General features: G+C 39.7%; 1 protein-coding gene across 1 annotated transcript in view; it reads left to right on the forward strand.

Annotated features, from left to right (window-relative positions):
- The window catches only part of LOC108604759, a 61,514-nt gene extending 59,020 nt beyond the window's left edge, over positions 1-2,494 (forward strand). The window contains exons 6-7 of the mRNA XM_017994349.1: positions 1,719-1,988; positions 2,046-2,494. Of these exons, the coding sequence (XP_017849838.1) occupies positions 1,719-1,988; positions 2,046-2,423 (648 nt within the window). The 3' untranslated portion in view covers positions 2,424-2,494. The remainder of the gene's footprint in view (positions 1-1,718; positions 1,989-2,045) is intronic.
- The last annotated feature ends 19,627 nt before the right edge of the window (positions 2,495-22,121 follow it).

Raw genomic sequence — 22,121 nt, forward strand, 5'->3', positions numbered from 1 at the left:
ATCAGCACAAATGGAAATCCATGACCGCTAAGAGCAAAATGCAAAAAGCCAAATCCCATGCGCTCTTTGCACATAAAGCTCGAGCATTGAACAGCGCGCATAACCAGCGGCAATCCACTCATGCAGCTGAGTAAGCTAAAGCCTAAAGCTCAATATTGTTCAAATATCAAAAGAGCGAGATCGAAAATGTAATGTGCTTAGCTACAAAAACAAGCGTAAATAAATATTTTAAAAAATATGAGCATAACATACAAGTTAACAAGAGTTAAGCGACTATAGCATTATCTAACTCCAGCAATGCTAAGTCGGTTAGACCATGATACAGTAATACAAGGTAGCGGACTGCGCTGTGTCGGCTACTTATCTTCAGTCACTCGCTGGCGACCTGCACAAACTAAGTAACTAACTAAGCGCAGTCTGCTACCTTGTATTATTCTATCATGGGTTAGACTTCGTGATAGAGTGGTACTCATGATAGAGTATGATACACTACGACTGTAAAGTTTGATGCTGTGGTGTTAGAAAGAAGAGAAGAAAAAATAGAAGAAGCTTGAGCGTGGACTGAGGGTAATTTAAGTAAGTCTAAGTTAATTGAGCTCAGTTGTGGAAACGTGATCGTGACACATTCAATAAACAAGCAACACTAACAATACGACTATATTTCATGTGATGGAGATCACACATGCGGGCTTCAGTAACAGCTATTGGCAGCTCCATCGAGACGCGACTATTGGCACAAAGATAACCGCATGCCTTCGCCACTGGTTCTAGCTTGGAAGCCGCAACCAACAGGAGAAGATTAATTAATTTACACATGATTTAAAAAATATTTCACAACTAGTAGCAGCAACCTGCAAAGAATTACTTCAGCAGTAAGATTTATGTATACTAGAATATATTTTTTATTAAGCTCATGGAGCAGCACTTGTAGATTTAGCTATTTTGCTTTACATTTAGCCGGAATTTCTGCTATTTTAGGAGCTGTAATTTTTAATACAACGCTAATAAATATGGGATCTTCAGTTATTACTTTAGAGCGAATACCTTTATTTGTGTGAAGAATTGTAATTACAGCTCTTTCACTTCCTTTATCTTTAGCAGTATTAGCCGCAGCTATTACAATACTTTTAACTGAACGAAATTTAAATACTTCATTCTTTAATACAGCTGGGGGAGCAGATCCAATTTTATACCAACATTTAACTTGATTTTTCGCACAGCCTGAAATTTATATATTAATTTTAGCTGTATTTGGAATGTGCAAATGCTGATGTGATAATCGATTAACGCGTATTGCCGCTGATATGAAATGAAAATATGTAGAGGGCTCTAAGCTTAAAATCAATAAAAATATTTTACTTAAGTAAAGTCTTAAAAGACTCGCAAGACATAATTTGAGGTACCTTATCTATAAGTTGCTCTGCTCGGACGAGCTATGAAGTTAACTTCATTCAAAAATCGAAAAGCTCTTTAAGCAGCTTAACGCTGTTAGACGAAGAACAAAAGTAGAGCAGCTATAGCTTTAGATTCAAGGCGCATATTTGCATAAATCTACGCTTAAAATACTTTAATTGATGAAGAGTATTAAAGAAAGAATTCAATAGTCATGGGTCACTATGCTTTACAGCTTATGCGATGCTTGAAACTAAATTTATGCCCTCAAATTTAAGCAAACTCTTCTAATATTTTTCTGTGCCATTTTCTCTTTTCCCTTGCAGATGGCAAACTCCGATGCAACATCTGTAACCTTAAAAGGCGTCACACGCGATCTAACGGGTAGCTATCAATGCGAAGTGAGCGAGGATGCGCCGCTTTTCCACACAGACATACGCTCCGCGCATATGCAGGTGGTTGAGCTGCCCAAGGACGAGCCCGTGATGAAGGTGGAGAAGAAGGTGATTGGTGTGAATGACAATTTCCATGCTGCCTGCAGTGTGGGGCCCTCGTATCCGCCCGCGAACATAACCTGGTACATCAATGGACGCAAGGTGAGTGAGCTGCACCAAATTGAAGCAACTCTATGTTTATTTATTTGAAACTGACAGATTTACAAGACGCCAATGCAACGCATAACGCTGGACGCATTCGAAGGTTCGCCCACTTACAGCTCGCTGGACATTGCTCCGCATAGTCAAGTGCTGCAGGGTTTCTTTCAGGCCATACCCAAGTATCTACCCAATATATTGCTGTCCTGCGAAGTGTCCATACTGCAAATGTTCCACAAGAATGTGCAGCAGCGCATTGCGCTGAGCATGGCACCGCCCACAACTGTGTCGCCCAATTTGCTGGGACTCGAGGGCTCCAAGCGTTATGCCAATGGCGATCCGGACAATTCGGCGCTCACTGGCGCCGCCCAGTGCAGTTCCAGCGCCGTGGGTGTGCTCCTGCTAGCGGTGGCAACACTCACAGTGGCTCAGCTGTGACCAGCCACAGCCACATAAGCAACAACAGCAACAACAACAACAACTACAGCAGCAGCAGCGTTGGCTTGCAGTCCGAAAAGTGTAATTAAAAAATAACAAATGCAAACAATGCACACAGCGAAAAATATTAAAAAACAAGCAGAAAACCGTGCAAAATTAAAAAACAGCAAATTACCAAATTAAACAACAAACAAAAAAAATTGTTTTTCGAAATGTTTGGCAAGCAGCATGTCCTTGTGCATAACCCTTGAAATTGTTTCCGTTATCAACAAAAGCAAACAATGTTTGCTGCATTTAAAATAAATAATTTCAGCCCCCCACTACTTTAAACACTAACTAATGTATGTTTGTTGTCAAGCACAAACAGCAACTAAAAATTAAATTTATAATACGCCAAACATTGAACAAAATTATTGAATCTGAGCAGCAAAAGCAAAAAAAAAAGGATAAACACGTGATTATAAATTGTTGGCGATTAATTGCGAAATTAGCAGACGGCGCTGTTTAAAATAAATATAAAATTAATAAAAAGCAAACTTACAGTTGAGAGCGTTGCAAAGAAAATACAAAAATCAATAAACTAATAGCTAAATAAAAAAAACGTCACTTTGCGAAAAAAACGTACGCAAACTAATTTACATAAAATACAATTAATAATATAAGTCAATAAATAATTATACTTTAAGTACACCCTACCCTCCAAAAAAAAACAACAAAAAAAAAAGATAAAACTGCCGCCTAGACATTAAGCTATGTAAATAATATTTGTAAAAAAAACAGCAGCTACACACACAATTTAAATAAAAGGATAATAAACACACAAAGCAGTCGAACAATTGGTAAATTGTTGGGGAGCGTTTTAAGTAAAATAAACAAATATTAATTAAAGTTGAAATGCAAGCCTAATTATGCCATAATAATAAATCGATGGATATGCAAAATATATATATATATATAAATTTGATGTGTGTGGTGAGGTCTTGTTATAGTTTTTGTTTCTCTTTTTTTCTGTGCAAAATATTTGCATTGTGTGTGCTTATTTGAACTGTTTATGCCATTGTTTGTTATTGTAAAACAAAGTTTTTTTACGTTTTTAGCATAAATTTTTAACGTAAATTTCGAAAAATTCCAAACTAACATAAAGCGTCGAAGCCAATGAAGAATTTAGCAAGTAAAACTGTTAGTTGCATTTAAAATAAATAAATAAATAGCACAACTAACAGCGAGTTGAGCAACTCTGTTTAGTATTTAGCGCAATTAATTCGTACAAAACTAAGAAACGAATCAAAAGCCACACGTCAACAATTGTAAATCAAAATGAGAGATAATGATAAATGTAAAATCAAATCAAACTACAGGTAAAGCGCGCAGCATAACGAAAGAGCAAGAGCAAAAAATGTCAAAGCAAAAAGTAAATATAAATATAAAGTATGCGTAATTATTATTAAATATATGAGATTTAAGAAATGCCAAAAACAAAAAAAACAAATGTAAAAGATTGTAATAGCACGCCATAAAAAAAAACACACGCCATAAAATGCGTTAAGAACTTAGCTCATATTTAATGGCAGAAAAACAAAACAAAAATTATATGATGATGAAATAAAGAAATTAAATAAAAGCGGTGTTTTATTTTAAATTTTAGTGGCACAAACTTGCAACAATTCTGTTCATTTGTGGCACAAACTTAATTAGCTTGTTGCAACTTAATTTAAGCAGCTTAAGTTTGTGCTTGAGAGTTGCAAGCAGCGCTTAATGCTGCTCAATGCTCGATTGCAGCCAGTACTACATATATATAGAGAGCATATATATGCTTAGTCAGAGGTCAGGTTAGCATATATGTAATGTAGGCCATACAAGCCGCCGCTTCCCGTGGGAGTTGTAGCCTGTTTTGGCCTTGTTCTTGTTGTTTTCTGGCCAACACTTGGGCGTACATGCAGCCAGCAGTGGCAGCTGCTGACGCAAGCGTTGAGTGCTAAACAAACAAGCAGCAAAACAGACTTAGCAGCAGCAAGAGCAAGTGTAACAAGGTAGCAAGTATTACCAACAGCAGCAGCAGCAGCAGGCAGCGCAGCCATTGGCAGCAACGTCTCATGTTTTGTAAATTAAGCAAACAAATTAAGTGCACTTGGCGCTGAGGTCTTAGACACGACGCACTCTCTGTGGCTCTAGCTCTTTAACGCTCTCGCTTCGTGTGTTCTGCGCCATGTAAACACATTTTGATTGTAACAAAGCCGTAGCCGTATATCAAAGCACTCGCAACACACCCCAGGAGCAACATTGCCGCACGCAGCTCCAGCTCAAGGCTGCCAAGAGTCTCCTGTGTAGCCAGCACACACACATAGATAGACGCACACACACAGCATGTTAGTTGTCTTAATTAGCTAGCGCTGTTGCCTTCGTTGCTGCTGCTTGAGCTTGAGCTGCATGCGCATCAATTGCAGACACCGCAGCAAGCAAAACGTCTGCCAGCCACCTTGGCCTTTTGCTAACATAAAACCACTATCGCTAACCCCCCACCCCCACACTTGAACGCACCGCATTATTTACGATCCATTGGCTGCAGGCAAGATGCAGCCAATTTTGCAACCTCAACCTCAATGTGCAGTCATTCTCAATGCTAGCACAGACTTTATGCCAGCCAACACACACACGTCGTATGCGTAACGCAAAATGTTGCCACGTGCACGCATGGGGATTAAAGTGCCACAAGAAATAGCTAACCACAACTTCAAACAGAATGTCTATAATGCAGCTTACAATGAAGCAAAAAAAAAAAACAAAACTAATTTAAGAATGAGCATAAACTACAGAGATTTTAGTTTAAAAACGCAGCAGGCGCAGCTATATTTTATTATGTGGCATATAAAGTCTACAAAATTGATATAAGCAAATAGCTTAAAGCGCGACTTGACTCGACTTTAAGTTATAAATTTGCAAGCAGTAAAAATTTTAGTTGAGAATTTCCAAGAAAAATGTTAAGCAGTTGCTTATAGTATAAAAAATTAACTTATATAAGAATTTGCAATTTCAGAAATGAGCTCATGTTATAGAAATATCGAAAGATTTTAGTTTTAAGCTGCTAGATATTTATTTACTAATAAATACTAATTTATAACAAAGTCTTGTCCATAATTTTCCATGATTTGAGATATAACAAATTCCTAGAATTTAGCTTTTGACTTAAAGTAATTTTAATACTTAGAGCAGCAACTGCCGCACAGCAATTAAAATATTAAGCAGCTTTAGCAACACAACATACGTTGCGTATGCGTAATTTTGGCAAAACAAAAAGCATTACTCAAGTCGCTGCAAGCTGTGTGTGTGTGCTAAACAAAGCTAATACACAAATTAATTGCTTTAAATTGCCGCCATTGTTTAAATTGTTCAGCATTAGCATGTCTAAACAAATTGCGTATACGCATTCCAATAATTAAATGCGTATTGAGGACAACAAATAATGCAAATGTGTGTGTGTGCTACAAACATATATTCTTTTGGAGTTTTGGTATAGCTGCTGTTTGTTTTATGGCTCTCAATGGGGCGTGGCTGCGTTGAATGATTTGCTTTATGCTGCTGCTGCATGCAGAAAGAGATAGCGCATAAAAGAGTGAGAGAGCATTGCAAAAAACATTGTTAAAATTGCAGCAGCAACATTTGTAGATTTATAGCGCGCTAATCGCGGCCAAACAACAACCAAGAGCAAAGACACTGACACTGAGGGGTGGGGGTAGCAGTGGGTTCGACTGTGGGCGGCCTGTGCGCTGCGAATTGTAAATCGTAATGGAAATTGAAATGCAAATGCATGGCCTGACATTTACGAGTGCAGCAGCCAGTGACAGCATGCACAACAACTTGCAACAAATACGAATAGAATAATAACAATAGCAATGGCAGCAGCAGCAGCAGCAAAACTTTGCCAAAAACTCACCAATAAAATGTTGCAACTAAATGCGGCGCCATTGTTGTCGGCGCATTACTTGGCAGGCGGCGGTGGCAGGCACTTGGCTAGCATATTTTCAATTTGTAAAATGCAAAACAACTTGCCACGCCCACAAGCACCAGCCCAGCCCAAGACAATATACAAAGCCTATAAATATTGCCTAAATACTCAGTGCAAGAGCCTTGCAAGCTACAATTAGTAAATGCAACCATTTGCGTTATATATGTCTGCATATAACTATGTGTGTGTGTGTGTGTGTGAGGCGTGCCATTTGATGACTGCCTGCCACTGAGCTGAGGTTTGCAACCATAAACGTTTTACAGCACGTTAACTACAGCAAGTGCTTTTGCTCTTTCGCTTGTTCCTGGCTCCTGCTCCTGCTCCTGCTCCTTGCCCGCCAGACAATTTGATGAGCGTGCTTTATGACAAGGCAGCAGCAGCAGCCCAACGACTTGGACATTCAACTGACGCGCCAACGTGATGAATGTAGCACATTGCGACTGCATTGACAGCGCTGCCATAAATTCAGCCAAAAGTGTTGCGCTTAACAGACCAAGCGACGTGCAAGCGATTTGCAAAGCCAAACGCGCATCTCATAAATACTTATGTTCAATTCCGTATTGATAGTCAGTCACAGTCTCCTTGCCTTAACAAAGATTAAACAGGCTGCCGCAATTCAATTTTGATTTAACTTACTCAGTGAAGTAAGAAGTCCCATTGAACATCAGGCAGTTTAACAATAAACAACAGTATGTAACTTATGCGCTTCACTAGAATTAATTTACTGTGGAGTCTTTTATTTAGTGATAAAAATCATTATTTGTAGTACAAGGAATTCTTTTTGCATAAATTTGTTTAAAAATAAAATTGTTTTCACACATTTATCCCAAACAATTTGTATTTGAAGCATTTGGTATGAAAAGCAAGAGTAAATCTTAAGAATATTTTATGGAATTGTTCTTTAATTATTATGAAAATATTCTACAATTCAGTTATAACGAAAATATTATTATTATTATGAAATATTCAACGTTTCTACAACTCAGTTACTTTTCAAAATTAATTTCAACGCTGTGACAACTTTGCTTAAGTGGTCTGATTTTATTAAGTCCAATACCTTTCCACTCACAGCTATAGAAAGCGCTCTCAGCAACAGTAGAGCGAACCTTTTCTTCAGATCTCTCATGCTCAGTTTCCATACGCAGCCAACACAAAACTCAGTCCCATCGTATGATGAGCGCTCTCTCAGCAACAAAGCAGTGAAACTCTCGTTCAGTCGCAGGAGACCGCCAAGCGAACGAACGCTCAGAGCAATTGAGAGCAGGACAGAGACACGAGCAGCTCTGCTCCCGCTAGTAAGCAAGTGAGCTGATTACTGTCGCTCACGCTCTCTGAGAGGCTTGCGCGCTCACTTGCTATTATTGAGATCTAAGATGAAGTATACGAGCGAAGAGCTGTAGAGCACAAGCAGCGTACATGAGTGTGAGAGGTTAAGTAGCAAGTGAGGTCAATTGCAGGTCAGTTGAGTTTAGACTGTTGGCGACTAAACACACAGCAAACGATTTGCGCTTAGCGCGCCAAAATCTATAGCAGTTAAATATAAACAGCTGCTAGGCAAAATGACTGTGACTATTTTTTTAATTATATTTTTCATTATATTTTCACACATTGAGCCTAAGCGAGTTGTATTTTTTGAGTATTTGGAGCATAAAATTGAAGCAAGAGTAAAGCTCAGGAATATTTTATTGAATTTTTCTACACATACATTTTTTATTATTATGAAAATATTCTACGAATCTAAAATTCATAAAAAAACATTTTATTTAACAATTATTAATGACTAAATAAGCAGTGAACGGGCTGCCAGCATAATAATAATAAATTGTTTCACTATATTAACTTACAATCAAACTATTGAGCTAGTTTAACGAACTTAGTCTATAACAGCCGCTCTAGATGATCTCGCTGGCAAATGTTAAGTTTTAAACTAAACACACTAACATTTTGTTCAACTACATATATATTTATGTTTATTGCGACACAATCTATAGGATAAAAGTATAAAGAGATCTGAGGCAATATGATTTATATTTATCTATTTCAATTTGTAAGCGTGTGGCTGCTTATTTAAAAATATATATTATTTACGATTACTGATGTTCTGCACTTGCCTCAAGGCCTTCCACTGAATATGTCTTGCCATAAATCTAAGCTGCATGTACTTTGCGCACTGAGCGACTTTTCCTCGTAAATAGTTTGAATTTTCTAAATCATTTGACATTTGTGACACACACACGCTGAAAACAGCTTAAACTTTAACGTAACTGAACGACGAAAATCAAACTTTAAAGATTTGTTTTTTTTTAAATGTTACCAAAAGTTTGTGCGTTGCGTTTGCTTTAAACGACAGGCACTCGTGCATAACTTAAAAATGATTTTGTTGTTGGCGGCGGCGGCGGGGGCGTCGGCGACAGGTAAAGTTTTCAAACGCCTGACAATGGCAATCATTTTAACAAATTGACTTGGCTGTTTGTGTCAGGCGTTGTTTGTCTTTTGTGGAAGCCGAAAAATGTTGTTAATTCTGCATTGAATTAAGATCAAATCAGCTTACATTGCTGCTTAGCCAAAACTAAGCTACCCCTTTTCCCCAGTCTCTCTGGCTAACAAACAAGTCAACAACACAGAAAATGTTGCTGTTTTGCTTTTATTGTTTGCTTGCAGTGCTGGCCGGAAGGCATTCGTGTGATTGTTTTCACATCAGACAGCGCTGCCGGCAGCGACGAGAGCAGAGCAACAACAGCAACAACAACAACATCGCAACTGTTTGTAGTTGCCAATTTCTTCGGCTACAGTTTATTATTTTTGTTCATCAAGCTTTCTGCTGAAAATCTCTGTTGAACGGGCGGCGGCTACAAATTTTGTGTTGCAAAGATTAAAACTTTTAATTTGCTTTTAATTAATTAAGTTGAAATTCGCGGCTAGAAGTCACTGGCAATTGCTCGCCGCCCACACACAGCCAACCAAGGCGCCGCCCCAACTCCCAACTTATCAGCTTAACCCTAAAAGCTTGCTACGCTTTATTGTTCACACACACACACACACACACAAAGAGAAGAGCGCTGTGGCCGCTTGAAGCGTTTGGTTTCAGCAAATTAGTGCAGAATTCTGTTTTGAGGTCGCTTAACTTCATTTGTCTTGCGGTTTAGTTTGCTGCCATTGATGTTCAACTTGTTTGGCTTTCCACTTCAATATGGCTCTGGCCATAAACGTGTGCGCGCTGCGGCGTGTGGAAGAGGAAGACGCATCAAGAGCAGCTTGTTGAGCTGTGTGGCTGATAACCATACAGAGGAGAGCAATGCTTCAAACTTATGGCTTTGTTAATTTAAAGGCTGGCAGCAAAAAATTGTTGCTCCAAATCAAAAAACTTTAATTATGGCTTTTGATTGCCTTTTTAACTTGCAGTCAAATAAAGTTCATATTCAATAACCCATGAGCAAAGCTAAAACTACAACAATTTTTAGTTTGTCTAAAGTGAGAAACCAAACAAATTCCACAAAAAAATAAAAAAAAAAACGAAACTAAACTGTGAAAATACAGGCAAAGCGTTTGAAAGGTTTGCTATTTAATCCTTTTGGTAACACAAAATGAAGGTACAGTGAATGCTCTAAAAGCAAAATGCAATTGCAGAAAAGCAAAGTGAGAGTTTCTACATGCAAGAAAATAAAGAAATGCGAATAAGTCAAGTATAAAATACTGAATAAACTTTAATAATATGGAATCTAAATCTAATTTATGCATATATATGCTAATTAGAAACATATATTCTATTTACTACAAAGCTATATATGCAAATTATGTACAAAATATATTGTTAGCTGCACTTGGGATTGAATTTAAGAATTTTTGGCATTGAAAAAATTAAGCATTTCATATTTGGTTTATAGTAAAATCTGAAACTAGCCATATCGACATCGATTCGATTTGAGTTCTGACTATTTATTGCTGATTTTTGTTGCTGTTAAGGAACTGACTATGAAATTTGTAGCTTTTAATTAAATGGAAACTTTGTTTTGCAGCAATTTTAAATTTACAATTTCATATTTACTGCCAGAGCTTAAAGCGAGCGTACACTGTAATTACAAGTTAGTTTCTCTTTATGCTTGCCCATGTGCATTTTTGTATTGCAAAACATAAACGTTGCCAGGTATACATTTTATATCAAATCGAAGCTGCAGAACTCTTAACATTTGTAGTTGCATTTATATGCGCAAATCTATGGGATATTAGAAGTAACTTTTGGAGAGCATTTTAAAGCGCACTCCACACAGAGACTTAAAGTGTAGAGTCGTTGTAACTTTTGGCCAAATGCCTTTTCACAGTACAGTGCCACTCAATGCCAGAGAGAGCTTTGTGTGTGTGTGTGTGTTACCAAGTCGACTTACAGACACCCAGACAACATACAGACAGTTCAACTGACAGACACAAAGCACACACACACACAGAGAAGAGCGAGAATTTTTATGTCTGCGTCTCACGTGCCCGGCAGCTGCGTTGTGTGCTCAACGTGACGGAAATTAGCGCAGCGACTGCCTATGTATGCGTGTGTGTGTGTGTCTGTTTGATCGTGAATCGGAAGCATATTTATTTTTCCACTGCGCTGCAGTTATGATTGTACACACACACACATACACATATACTTATGCCTATATTTATTGCGCATCTTTTGAATTTCAAAATGGTTGCTACTTATTTCATGCTTTGTATAAACTCCTCACTATCTGTGTATCTGTGTGTGTGTGTGCTTGTGCTCATTCCAATTGCTTTGCGTTGTGATTGATGTTTGCACGCAAGCTAAAGCAGCCAAGGGGGTACCCACCCAATGCCACCCACTTTACCGCCAAGCGCATAGCCCAGACCAGGCCAGGCCACAAACAAACATTTTACATTTGAGTACGCGCCACTTTTGGTTCGCTGCTTCGTTTTATACAGCTGCCAAAACACGAAATTGCGCATATTTGCTTTGCACACATAGCTGCGAGTGAAAATTCACATGCATACATACATACATACGTACTTGAAATCTTTTATCATAATTTTGGCATAGCACGCCTCATAAATTTGTTTGCTCAAAACATTTTCACTTCATTTATTAGAAAAACGCCCAGACCCGCTCAGCTGCAGTTGCCAGCAGCAGCAGTGGCAACACTTTCGGAAATGTTCCTCTTGAGGTCCTTAGCCTCAAGCATACTCGGAAAAAGTATGTTTCGAAAATTAAGCGAAATAAAGAGTTTTGAATTATGCAAATAAGCAGAGTTTATATTTTGATAAAGTTCAAATGCGTACAGCCTTTAAAATTGTTTAAGCAACAAATTAATACATAATAAAGAATAAGAAGAATGATTTTTTAATTGCTGCATTTTCAACATTCAAAAAAAATTAACATAAATTGCTAAGGTAATGGATGTCCAACTTTAATTTAAAATTTAAATAGCTGTCAGTCGTACTAAATTTAAAAACTTGCCAGCAATTTAGCAAAGTTTTAATGTAATTTATTTTATTAAATTTTGAGTAGAAAGTCTCTTTTAAATGCGTGTGGGCGGCTGCAGTTTATCCAAACAACTTGGGCCAGTTATTGCCGCCATAGCTTGCGTTAATTGCTTGAAAATTGAAACATGAAATTAAATAAAAACAACGTTGGAAGCAAAAAGTGTCTTGCACACAAGCATTTCATATATATAACGCATACGCCTCGTGTGACCGGCAACTGCCGCATGCAGGTAATTAATAAAAAACTATCTGCAATGGCCACGAACCACAGCAGTTATTTTCACACACAAGCATGCGCACGTACACATATTTTCATATTTTGTATGTGTGTGTGTGTGTGTCGCAGACAATCAAGTAAAATTCTTCAGGCCGCTGCGGGGCTGCTGCTTGCACACGTATGGAAATTATAAAGCGCCTATCGACGCTGTTGCCAGCCCCGTGTGACAAGTGACAAATAAATGCGACGCTCTCTTGTTGTATTCACTGGCTGTCTGTTTATTCCTTTACTCAAACTGCAACTGCAACTGCAACGCCCTGACAGTTGCAGCAGCAGCAGCAGCAGCAGCCACTGCAACGAGCGTTAAATATTGCAATATATTTTGCTTCTACGTAACGCTGGAAAATTATGAAAAATTCAAGAAAAACATCAGCGTGCGTGCGGCGTTGTGTCTGTCGCATTTTCCGTTTTCTTTTTTGGTTTTTTGTGTATAATTTCGTGTTTTTATGCCGCAAAAATTGCTTGCATATTTTAATGAAACTACCACATGACGGCTGCCAGAACATATGCCCAGGACCCAGGACCCAAGCACACGACCTGCGAACCGAGCAGTTGATGCTGCTGCTGCTGCTGCTGGTGCAACGTTGACTGACAGCCTGTCAAACAAACATGCCCACACACAATGCAAGTGGCAACAACAACAACAATAATAACAACAATTACGCATTTAATAATATATATGTGCATTTTTAAAAAACGTATATGATTAATGCGCTACTGCCAAAATTTAGCAGCTGTAGTTATATTGATACTTGTTATCGGCAGTTTATATTAATTACAGCTTAGTCAACGCAAATCCTTGCTGCTTGTTGTCTCCTTAGATTGCTAGCCTAGCCTATTTTCCTAATTATAATTAACTGTACATTTTAACTTCAATATTATACTTGTGCTCAGCTGTGGCAACAGCCAAAGGCTATTGCAAAATTATTTTACAACGAAATTCAAACTTTGCTATTCAAACAAATGCATAGAAATCGATCAAACTGCACACAGTGCACAGTGTGCCCAAATGCACAGTCGCCTGCGATTTTCGTGACAACATCCAAAGCAAAGCTAAGGAGGCAGCGTCAAGGAGTCAGACGAAGTAAGCAGTAAGCAAATCCCAATGAAAGGCACGTGATGCGCGCTGGCAATTGGTAAGCAAGAAAGCTCTAGGTTTTGAATTATGGCTGCAAAAGCAAACACAGCAAAGTGAGATAGAGCTAGAGACTGTCTCTAGACCACTGCAGGCCACGTTTGCATTTCAATTTACGTTTTTGTGCGCTTTACTTATATATTTTCTTTTTTGTTTTTGCATTGCGTTGCTCCTTGATAAAATCATAAATCAACGCTGAATCAGGTAAATAAAAATAATGTTCAGCGTGTGTATGCAAATTGAACTGAAACCGTGCGACTGAGACTCTTCAGCTGAGATTTGCAGCTGCAAAAATATGATAAAACTTGAGAGTCAGTCAAAAACTTTTTGACTTTATAGCGCTATCTCGCTCTAGCACACACATTCGCTTGGTTTTTGGCGCTCGCGCTGTTTTTTTTCCATAATAATGCAGCAAACTTTTTAAGCTCACCTGTCTGTGTGTTTGTGCACTTTGTGTTTATACAGTGCAAATGGAAATAAGTGGTCAATCAGTGCCTCGGCTGTTAATTAGCACTCTAAACGGCATAACTAATGCACATCAGTTTATGTCAGGCACATGTTGGCAACATTTTGGCCAAATAATGAAAGGGTCCAGCTTAGACTAACACACTGCAACGCGAGCAGCAATATTTACAATGTTTCACTTAAAAAAAAAACAAAAAACACATTTCACTTTTATAACAACGCACACACCCACGCACAGTATTAATATACGATCGATATGCGCTTATCGCTTTTGGTATTTTATGCACAAAAGTTATCGAACGCATGCGGCGCGACTGTCATCTCGTTACATCGTTAAGTGTTCGTTAACTAATTCAAATTGTTGTTTTTAAGCTTTTGCAATTGTGTGCGCTATTAGAGTTTTTTTTGTTGCAGCTAACCCACATGTAATGGCAGCTCGACCAGCGCTTTATTAGTGAAAAAATGTTTGCATTGGGCAGATTTGTTTTGATCAAAGGATGCGCATTCTCTGTTTCTCTTTTTGGCGCTCACAGCGGTTGAAGGGATTGGAGTTTTGGGTTTCGTTTGCGTTTAGCTCTTAGTCCCAGGCGTCGACTCATTAAATAACCACAAAGCTCACCGGCTACAGTAACTTGGCTTCTCCTATGTTGGCCTTTGTGCAATGGAATTGCATTGAATCGATGTGGTTGCAAATGTGCATGCCGTTCCAATTGAGCATTGCAGGCGTTTTCTCAAAGCAGACTATGCTTATTAATGAACACATAGAGACACACACACACACACAGATACACAGACCGCAGACACATACAGTGAAGGCGGCAAAATCTGTGCACACTAATGAACAAATTTGCTAGCTTATTTGGGCCTTTGCATTGCAAAATGCCTGCTGCCAACGATTGCCACAGAATTTCAAGCAAGAGGTACAAAAACAACCAGAAATCCAGGGCTGTAACATTCACAAAATTTCTGCATTGCGGAAACGGATGTTGCATATATGTGCACCTCCAATGCAAACTGCAGGTCACTGTCTGGCCCAGATAAGCAGCTTGACGCAGCTTCACAAACACACACACGTGCACACACAGAAACAGGCTTAGAAATAGACGTAGGTGTGAATAGCCAGTGCTCTTAATGTTAGCCCAGGCCAGCAATCATTTGCTAATTAAACTGACGAAGAGAGAGAGCATAAGCCTTAGAGCCTACTTAACGTTAGTTTCCGTTAATAGCATCTCAGATGCAAGAACTCAAGGCTGCTCATTGTTGGGCATCCGCTTCGTTACTGCAGTAAATCTACTTTATCAAAAATTACTAACTTATTTATGGTTTGGGCAATTTGAAAAGCTGTTACTTTAAATAATTCTTATTGAGTACTTTTTGAATTTAAATTGCAGTGATCGTTGTGCAAACGATACGAGTCACGTCTTAAGTAACGATTGCTCACGCGCTTATCGATATTGGTACACAAAACAAGTACTTTTTGAATTTAAATTGCAGTGATCGTATCAATACCAAAGTAACGAGTTACCTTTAAAGTAACGATTGCAGCCAAAACAAAACAGACGCTTAAAGTTTCTGCGTTTTCTTATAGAAAATTACGTTGTGCATTAATAATAAATAGTTGACTGCTTCGTACCTGTAATTAAACTGTTTGCCTGCGGCTAATTGTGTGTTGCCCTTACGCGCGACTTGCGTGCGCAAGTTATTAGACGGAATATGCAAACAGCTGCAAGTTTGTCTCAAAGCAGCGACATGTTTATCAAACACATGCCAGAGAGTCAGGCAGATAAATAGATGTTGCTGCCAGGACGAATAAGAAGAACAAGCAGCAGCGCCAGACTGAGGACGCAAATAACGCAACGCAAACAGCAGAGACACTTATAGAAGAGGCAAACAAAAACATGCAAACAGCGACACACACACACACACAGACATGGAAGTCAATAAATTCTCATTTCGCAGCAGCATTTACCTTAAAGCAAAATGCGTACACACATGGCGACTTACACATCTGCATATATCTTTGGGTGGGGTGACAATGTAAGCAGCGCAATAATAAATACAAATAAAAACATGACGCATAAAAATTACACCCACAGCACCTCGAAGCTGCCCAGCCTCCCCAACCAATCTATATTAAGTGTACGCAGCGTTTGAAACCATGCATTTTAATGATGCCACAACGTTGCCTGTGGCAGCCTCTTCAAACAGCCTCAGCCATGCTACACCTGCCTTGGCGATGACAAAACATTCATTTATTTCAATTAGAATCGAACTCTCGGCTGACGCTGACGCTGACACTGACGCCCTCGGCTAAAATAGATCAAGTAAATCCTTATTGTGCCTGTGGTAATGTCAACAACAAGTAGCTGTTGTCTGTCTGTCTGGCTGGCTGTCTTACTTATTGCTTTGCTATTTAATACACTTAATTTTGTAGCTATACACAGTTAATGATTTTGGCCAAAGGCTGGCTTGAACTTAATATGGTCTAGTTTTGCAAGCAAATCGAATTTTCAATTTGATATTGCAACAAGTTGAAATTAGTTTGTTTTAGCAATTGCCAAGCACAAAGCTATGCCCATGTAAGCTTTATATAGATACAAGCGCAGGCAATTTGAATTGCAGCAAGCAAACTTTGATTGAATGCAAACACAGAACGCGTTGTGGCATGCCCCAAGCCATTGGCTGCTGCTTTGCCTTTGCGCCAGCTGACGCATTAACTTTTATAGAGCACACTACACTTGTGCTAAGTCTACACTAAAAAAAAAACTTCATATAAATCTAAGCGCCATTTAAGTTTACAAGCCAATGCGGTAATTTCTTTAGCTGACTGTAGCAGCTGCACACTTCTAGACTCTAGAGTCAACTTGCCATAAAGGCAATTTATATAGTTTACTATTGCTCAGCAAATAAATACATATATAACTGTTTATGCACTTTATGCAATTATTAGGCCAATGACGACGACGACGACGACGAGCATGCAGCTACTTGACCTGTGGCAACAGCAACTGTAGCTGCTGCCAGTGGCAACACTGGGGCCTGGGCTTGGGGCACGTTGCTAATGTGCTTGGCCATTAAGTTGGCGCTGCGTGTTTTGTTTACGCAACGCACAAACGACTGCTGCAAGTGCCTGCAGCTGTGGCTGACAAGGTAAGGCAGCGAGGTTTGTTGCTTAGCCAGCAACAAATAGCCAAGGCAACAGCCATAACAACAGCAAGCCAACCAAACATGCCTTAAATTATATTTTACAGCACTTTGCTCAAATATATTATACAAAATAACAGCGTAAGCTACAAAACTGAGCAACGCTCTCAAAAATTTCGTAAAGCTCAAAGCGTTTGCTTATACGTTTGTCTATATACAGACAGACAGGACTCTGCAGACGCCACAAACAAACCGGAATTGATTGCAAACACAACAAGCTCAGGCAGCTGCTACTGCTGCTGCTGCTACTGCTGCTGTGTGTGAAACAAACAACAGAAGCTGCAAATGTCGACACTAACTGCGAGCGCCTCGGAAAAGTCGGAAAATCTTAGCAATGGCAGCAATCGTGAGTCGACAATGTCGGCGGGCTCGATGGGACGAGATGAGCCGCGCGTTACTTGGCTCAAGACAATGGTATCCAACCTGCTGGGCATCTTTGATCCGGTCTATGTAAACGCGATGATGGCCAACCATAAGCCGGCGGTGGATAATTTCCTAAATGCGCGCTATGAGCGCCAAGCTCAATTGGATCGCGTTATAATGTTTGTGTGGCGCACTTTCTACGATAAGCTGGTGGAGGAGGAGATAACGGTGCTGGAAGAGGTGCCGCGTCCGCCGCCTGTGGTGCCGGATAAAAAGGATAAGAAGGGTAAGCGTGCCAAAGGCGGCGCCAACAAGGCGGCGCGCAAGAAAAGCGGTCAGGATGCAGATCCCAGCGTGCCAGCTGAACCCGAAGCAACAGACACTGATGGCGAGGCGGTAGCTGATATGGAGGGTGAGCTCGAAGGCGAAGGCGAGGGCATGGAGGAGGAAACTATTGCAAGCAGTGGCAAAAGCTCGGGACGCTCCAAACGTAAGTGCAAAGCTTATAAAATACGCTCAAGTATTTGAAAACAAATGCAATAATTATTTTATATGCATTCTCCCTGCTTTTCTTTTGTATTTTCTCTAACACATTCTTGCAGCCGGCTCAGCTAAGGAAAATGGTAAATATAATGACGCAATCACTCGTCAGGCTTTTGAGTTCTTTTGTGCTTTTTTTTCTTCTGCTGTGTGGGCAATTTTTTAATTTGCAAAAGTTTGTGTTTTTTCTTCGCACAGTGCATTTGCCACAGTGGTGCATTCAACGCTTCACTAAAATCGCATAAATTTGTTGGCCCGTCCAACTTAATATCAAACGCAAATCTTTGTGCGCGCTTTTGATGCCGCGCGTTCCCTTTTTTCATATCATAAATATTTAAGAGCCTCATTTTGAGCGCTGACTGCCCAATATTCATTTCTTTTGTAACTTTTAATTTGAATTCACGCCACGCCTTCCCCAACCTCCACCCCCACCAGTGCCCAACTCATTTAAGATTTGCCTTTTTGCCTGCCAGCAAGATAACACCAAAAACTTTCATTGCGCTCATTGCATTTAAATGGGCAAACTCTGTGTGCACGACAATGACAATGCAAATGCCTGCGCCCAGCGCCCAAAAAACATTCATTTACCTATTCCCACTTGCCACGCCCACACGCCTACATAGGCGGTCACGCCCAATTTTTCCATGCTAATGCGCTCAATATCAATTTCACATCATAACAGGTCGCAAAACCAAAAAGAAGAGTATCTATGTGCCTGTCTACGTGGAGGTTAAGGTAAGTCCACATGCTAAGCAAAACAATTGAACTTGCTCACATGTCGAATGCTTAATAATTCACAGAAAATTGTGCCAACCTATGTGAAGACGCCGATATTGCATTGCCATTTCGGCGAAATGGAATCACAGAATATGGATACTAAGGTCAAATATGTTTACATATTACGCAAGAATGCCAGAGAAATACGTAAGTAAATATAAGCAAAACAAAATGCAAGCATAGGAAAACATTTCTTAGAATAGAGCAAAACATTTTTGAGGTTTACTTGTCCGTTTTCTTGTGAAAAGATATTTTGACCTGCTGGATAAATTATTCTTAAAGTTGAGGAATGAACATGAGCTTAGTATGTGTTGAAGAACTCTTAAATATATTTCCAATTATATATAAAAATATTACAAATTTGAATAAGTAAATTGATGAACAGATTTTTTTGTAATTAATTCGATAAAGTAGCAAAGTCCATGGCTCTGCTTCTTTCTTACTTATGTTAAACTAAAATAAAATAATTGTTTTCATACTTGGCAGCAATTATTATTTATTTAGATTTAATTTATTATTTTTGTTAGAGCTTTTGCTTTGAAATTCTACAAAATGCAATTTGTAAATTGATAAATGTTGCAACAAATTTTTATTTCTTAGAAAAGTAAATTTTTTGTTTTTATAAATTATACGCAGCATAGTCCAGTGGCTTCGGCTCTTGCTTACTTAAAGTCAAAACTAACTTGAAATTGCTTTGAGCGCATGCACACAAGCTGACCATAAATTATATTAATTTAATTGCGTGCCGCTCTTAACGCTGGCTTAAGCTCTTGCTGCTCTATATATATGTATGTATGCTACAGATTAGCAAGCATTATGCCCAAGCATTCTACTGTGTAATGTGTGATTAATTTAATTCAATGCTTTTGCTTTTGCTTTTGCAGCTCGCTTCGATGATGTATCCAGATGCTTTGCCGAAATGCCGTTACTCTTTATTTTTGGCTCCATACGCGGCTCGCTCATTGATTCGCTGCGGAACGACTTGAACATGGTAAGCTATAGCAGTTAGCAGTTGGAGCCATCTTTTCATAGTTCTATACAAAAATCACTCAAATTTGCGCCCTTTCGCTCATTTCACACGCCATAAAACGTTATTCAATCAATCAAGGGTTTCCTTGTAGCCATTGCCAGTGCGCTATTGTTTCAAAAAAAGGACTTTTGCGTTGGCTGCTGTGCATTTCATGTTGTGCCTGCCTTGCTGTCCCTGCTTAACCGCAAAACAAAATGTGACGAATTGTAATTAATTCCTAAAACAAGGCAGTCATCTATCAAAATGGACGCTGTGGCAAAAGATTTTTGCGCTTCGGCGCACAATAGGCGAATGCAGAGGGAGAGAGTGGGTGGGGAGCATCGACCACGCCTTAAGCGGTCGCCGACAAACGCAAATTGCTTCATCATAGCCCCCAAAAATATGCTGCGGTTTCCATTAGGCTTGCGCACAAATCCTACAACCCACACACCCACTTTGCTGCCCACCACTTAAGTTGGCAGCTTGCAAAATTTGCGGTTTTGTGCGCCAAGAAAAGCTGTTTGGGCCCACTGGCTGCCATAATATTTGCTTTCTGCATGCAAATAAATTGGAAATTTGGTTGTTGAACATCGGTTTTGGGGCGAATCAATTAGAATATGCCTATATAACAGACTGATAGCTGCATTGTTGTCTTTATTGTTGTTGCTACATGTGGAATTTTTTGTGATTTTTTAATTTTAATCTACTTTTGTCTGTTGTAGGTTTATAAAAGTGCTTTTCAATTTCAATTTCGCGAACCGGACACCGTCGATACGCAGCAGAGCGATGCCCCAACTGGCGCTGGCGGTGGTGGCGGCGGCGGCGGCGACGGCGATGCTGCTAGAGCTGGCGGTGGCGAGAATGTATCCAGCGAGACTAAGGAATCAGGCCCGGGTCTATTGGAGCTATCCAAACCATCGGAATTTCGTTTGAAAGCGCTTAAACAACAAAAGTATTTAACTTTTAACAAAGGCAAACGGCAAACGCGGCATTCGCTATCGCTGAGCGGCTGGGGGGCGGCAGGGTTTGAACTTGCTATTGCCAATTGTAGGTTAAGGGGGTAGCAACTGTAGGGGCTGGCGCTTTATTGGTTTTATGCTGACTGAAGTGTGCGCTGACTGTGCCGCGATTTCTTTTTTTTTAATTTTTTGTTTTTTTCCATGCACATTTTTTGTTTGCCCTTTGTTTTGCGTTTATCACTGGTTGCCATCGACGCGGCCACAGTTCCTTTTTTAAAAATCCGTACGTATGTATGTGTGTGTGTGTTTTTTTTTTATTTTGTCTTGTTTGAGCATAACCCTTTTCGCACATAAATTACAGCGCATCCGATAAGAAATTTTTATTTTTAATCGGATTTCATGCTGCCATCAACGGCGCCAGCTTCGTTGTTTACCGCGAACCCATTGCCATTCCATTTGCGCCCAACATTTATGGCACATCCTCTTTGAGTTGCAAGCAAAAATATCATTGCTGTCGCGCAGCAGCAACCACTTGACCATTGCCCATTGCCCATTGTTGCGTCGTCGCTTCTTGTGTGTTAAAAAAAAAAAAATCCTTTCTCGGAGCCAGCGGGGATGCCGCCTCAGTTGCTTTGTTACGCTTTTGTTTTACGCGTAGCCTGCTGCTCATTTGGCTTATCAGCTGCCGCTTTTCGAGCTACTCTGTTAATTTTACATGTCGAGTGCCTTTAATTATGTTTATATTTATTTTGCAGAAAACTGAAGCAACTCGCAGCGCAGGCGAAAAAGGCGGAAAAGGCTAAAAAGGAAGCGCAAGGCGCTGGCGCCGATGATGAAGAGGAGGAACAGCAAGTGCAAGTAGTGGAGGTGCTGTCATCATCAGAGGAAGAAGGTTAGCTATAGCTTCACATGCATGTTGCAGTAATAACAAAACTTTTACTTATAGCTGCGGAAAAGAAACCTGAGAAGCTTACCATAGGTGAGCGCTGGGAGAATCTACTTAATGAAACCAAAGCCAAGGTGGAGGCAGAGCATGCGGCAGAGGAGGCGACACCACCACGCATTAAGCCCATACAGCGGCAATTGCTTAAGGAGATTGATGAATTCGATAGTGAAATCGATTGGACAATTAATCACATAGTCTGGGCCTTTAATTTACCTTCATCCTATGTGCTGCCAGGACAGGAGGAGACGGAATTCGAAGAAGCTGTCATACGTGTGCCTGTCGATCCTAAGCGATTAGATCTTTTACCTAATTATTCGCAAGTGCAGCTGGAGGATGTTGTAGATGGCTGGATGAAGTATTTAAACAAAACTATGAAAGCTTTAAAGGATGCTAAACTAGAAGAGTTTACGCCCATGGCTGAGTATAACTATTGGCATAAAATGGAAATTGATTTGTATAGCACATTGGAGCAGCTTAAAACTGAATTTGTTACTGCAGTGCTGGCGCGTTTGGCTAGCGATGGCTCCGGCGTG

Source organism: Drosophila busckii, chromosome 3R, assembly GCF_011750605.1.
Source record: "Drosophila busckii strain San Diego stock center, stock number 13000-0081.31 chromosome 3R, ASM1175060v1, whole genome shotgun sequence".
Lineage (NCBI taxonomy): Eukaryota > Metazoa > Arthropoda > Insecta > Diptera > Drosophilidae > Drosophila > Drosophila busckii.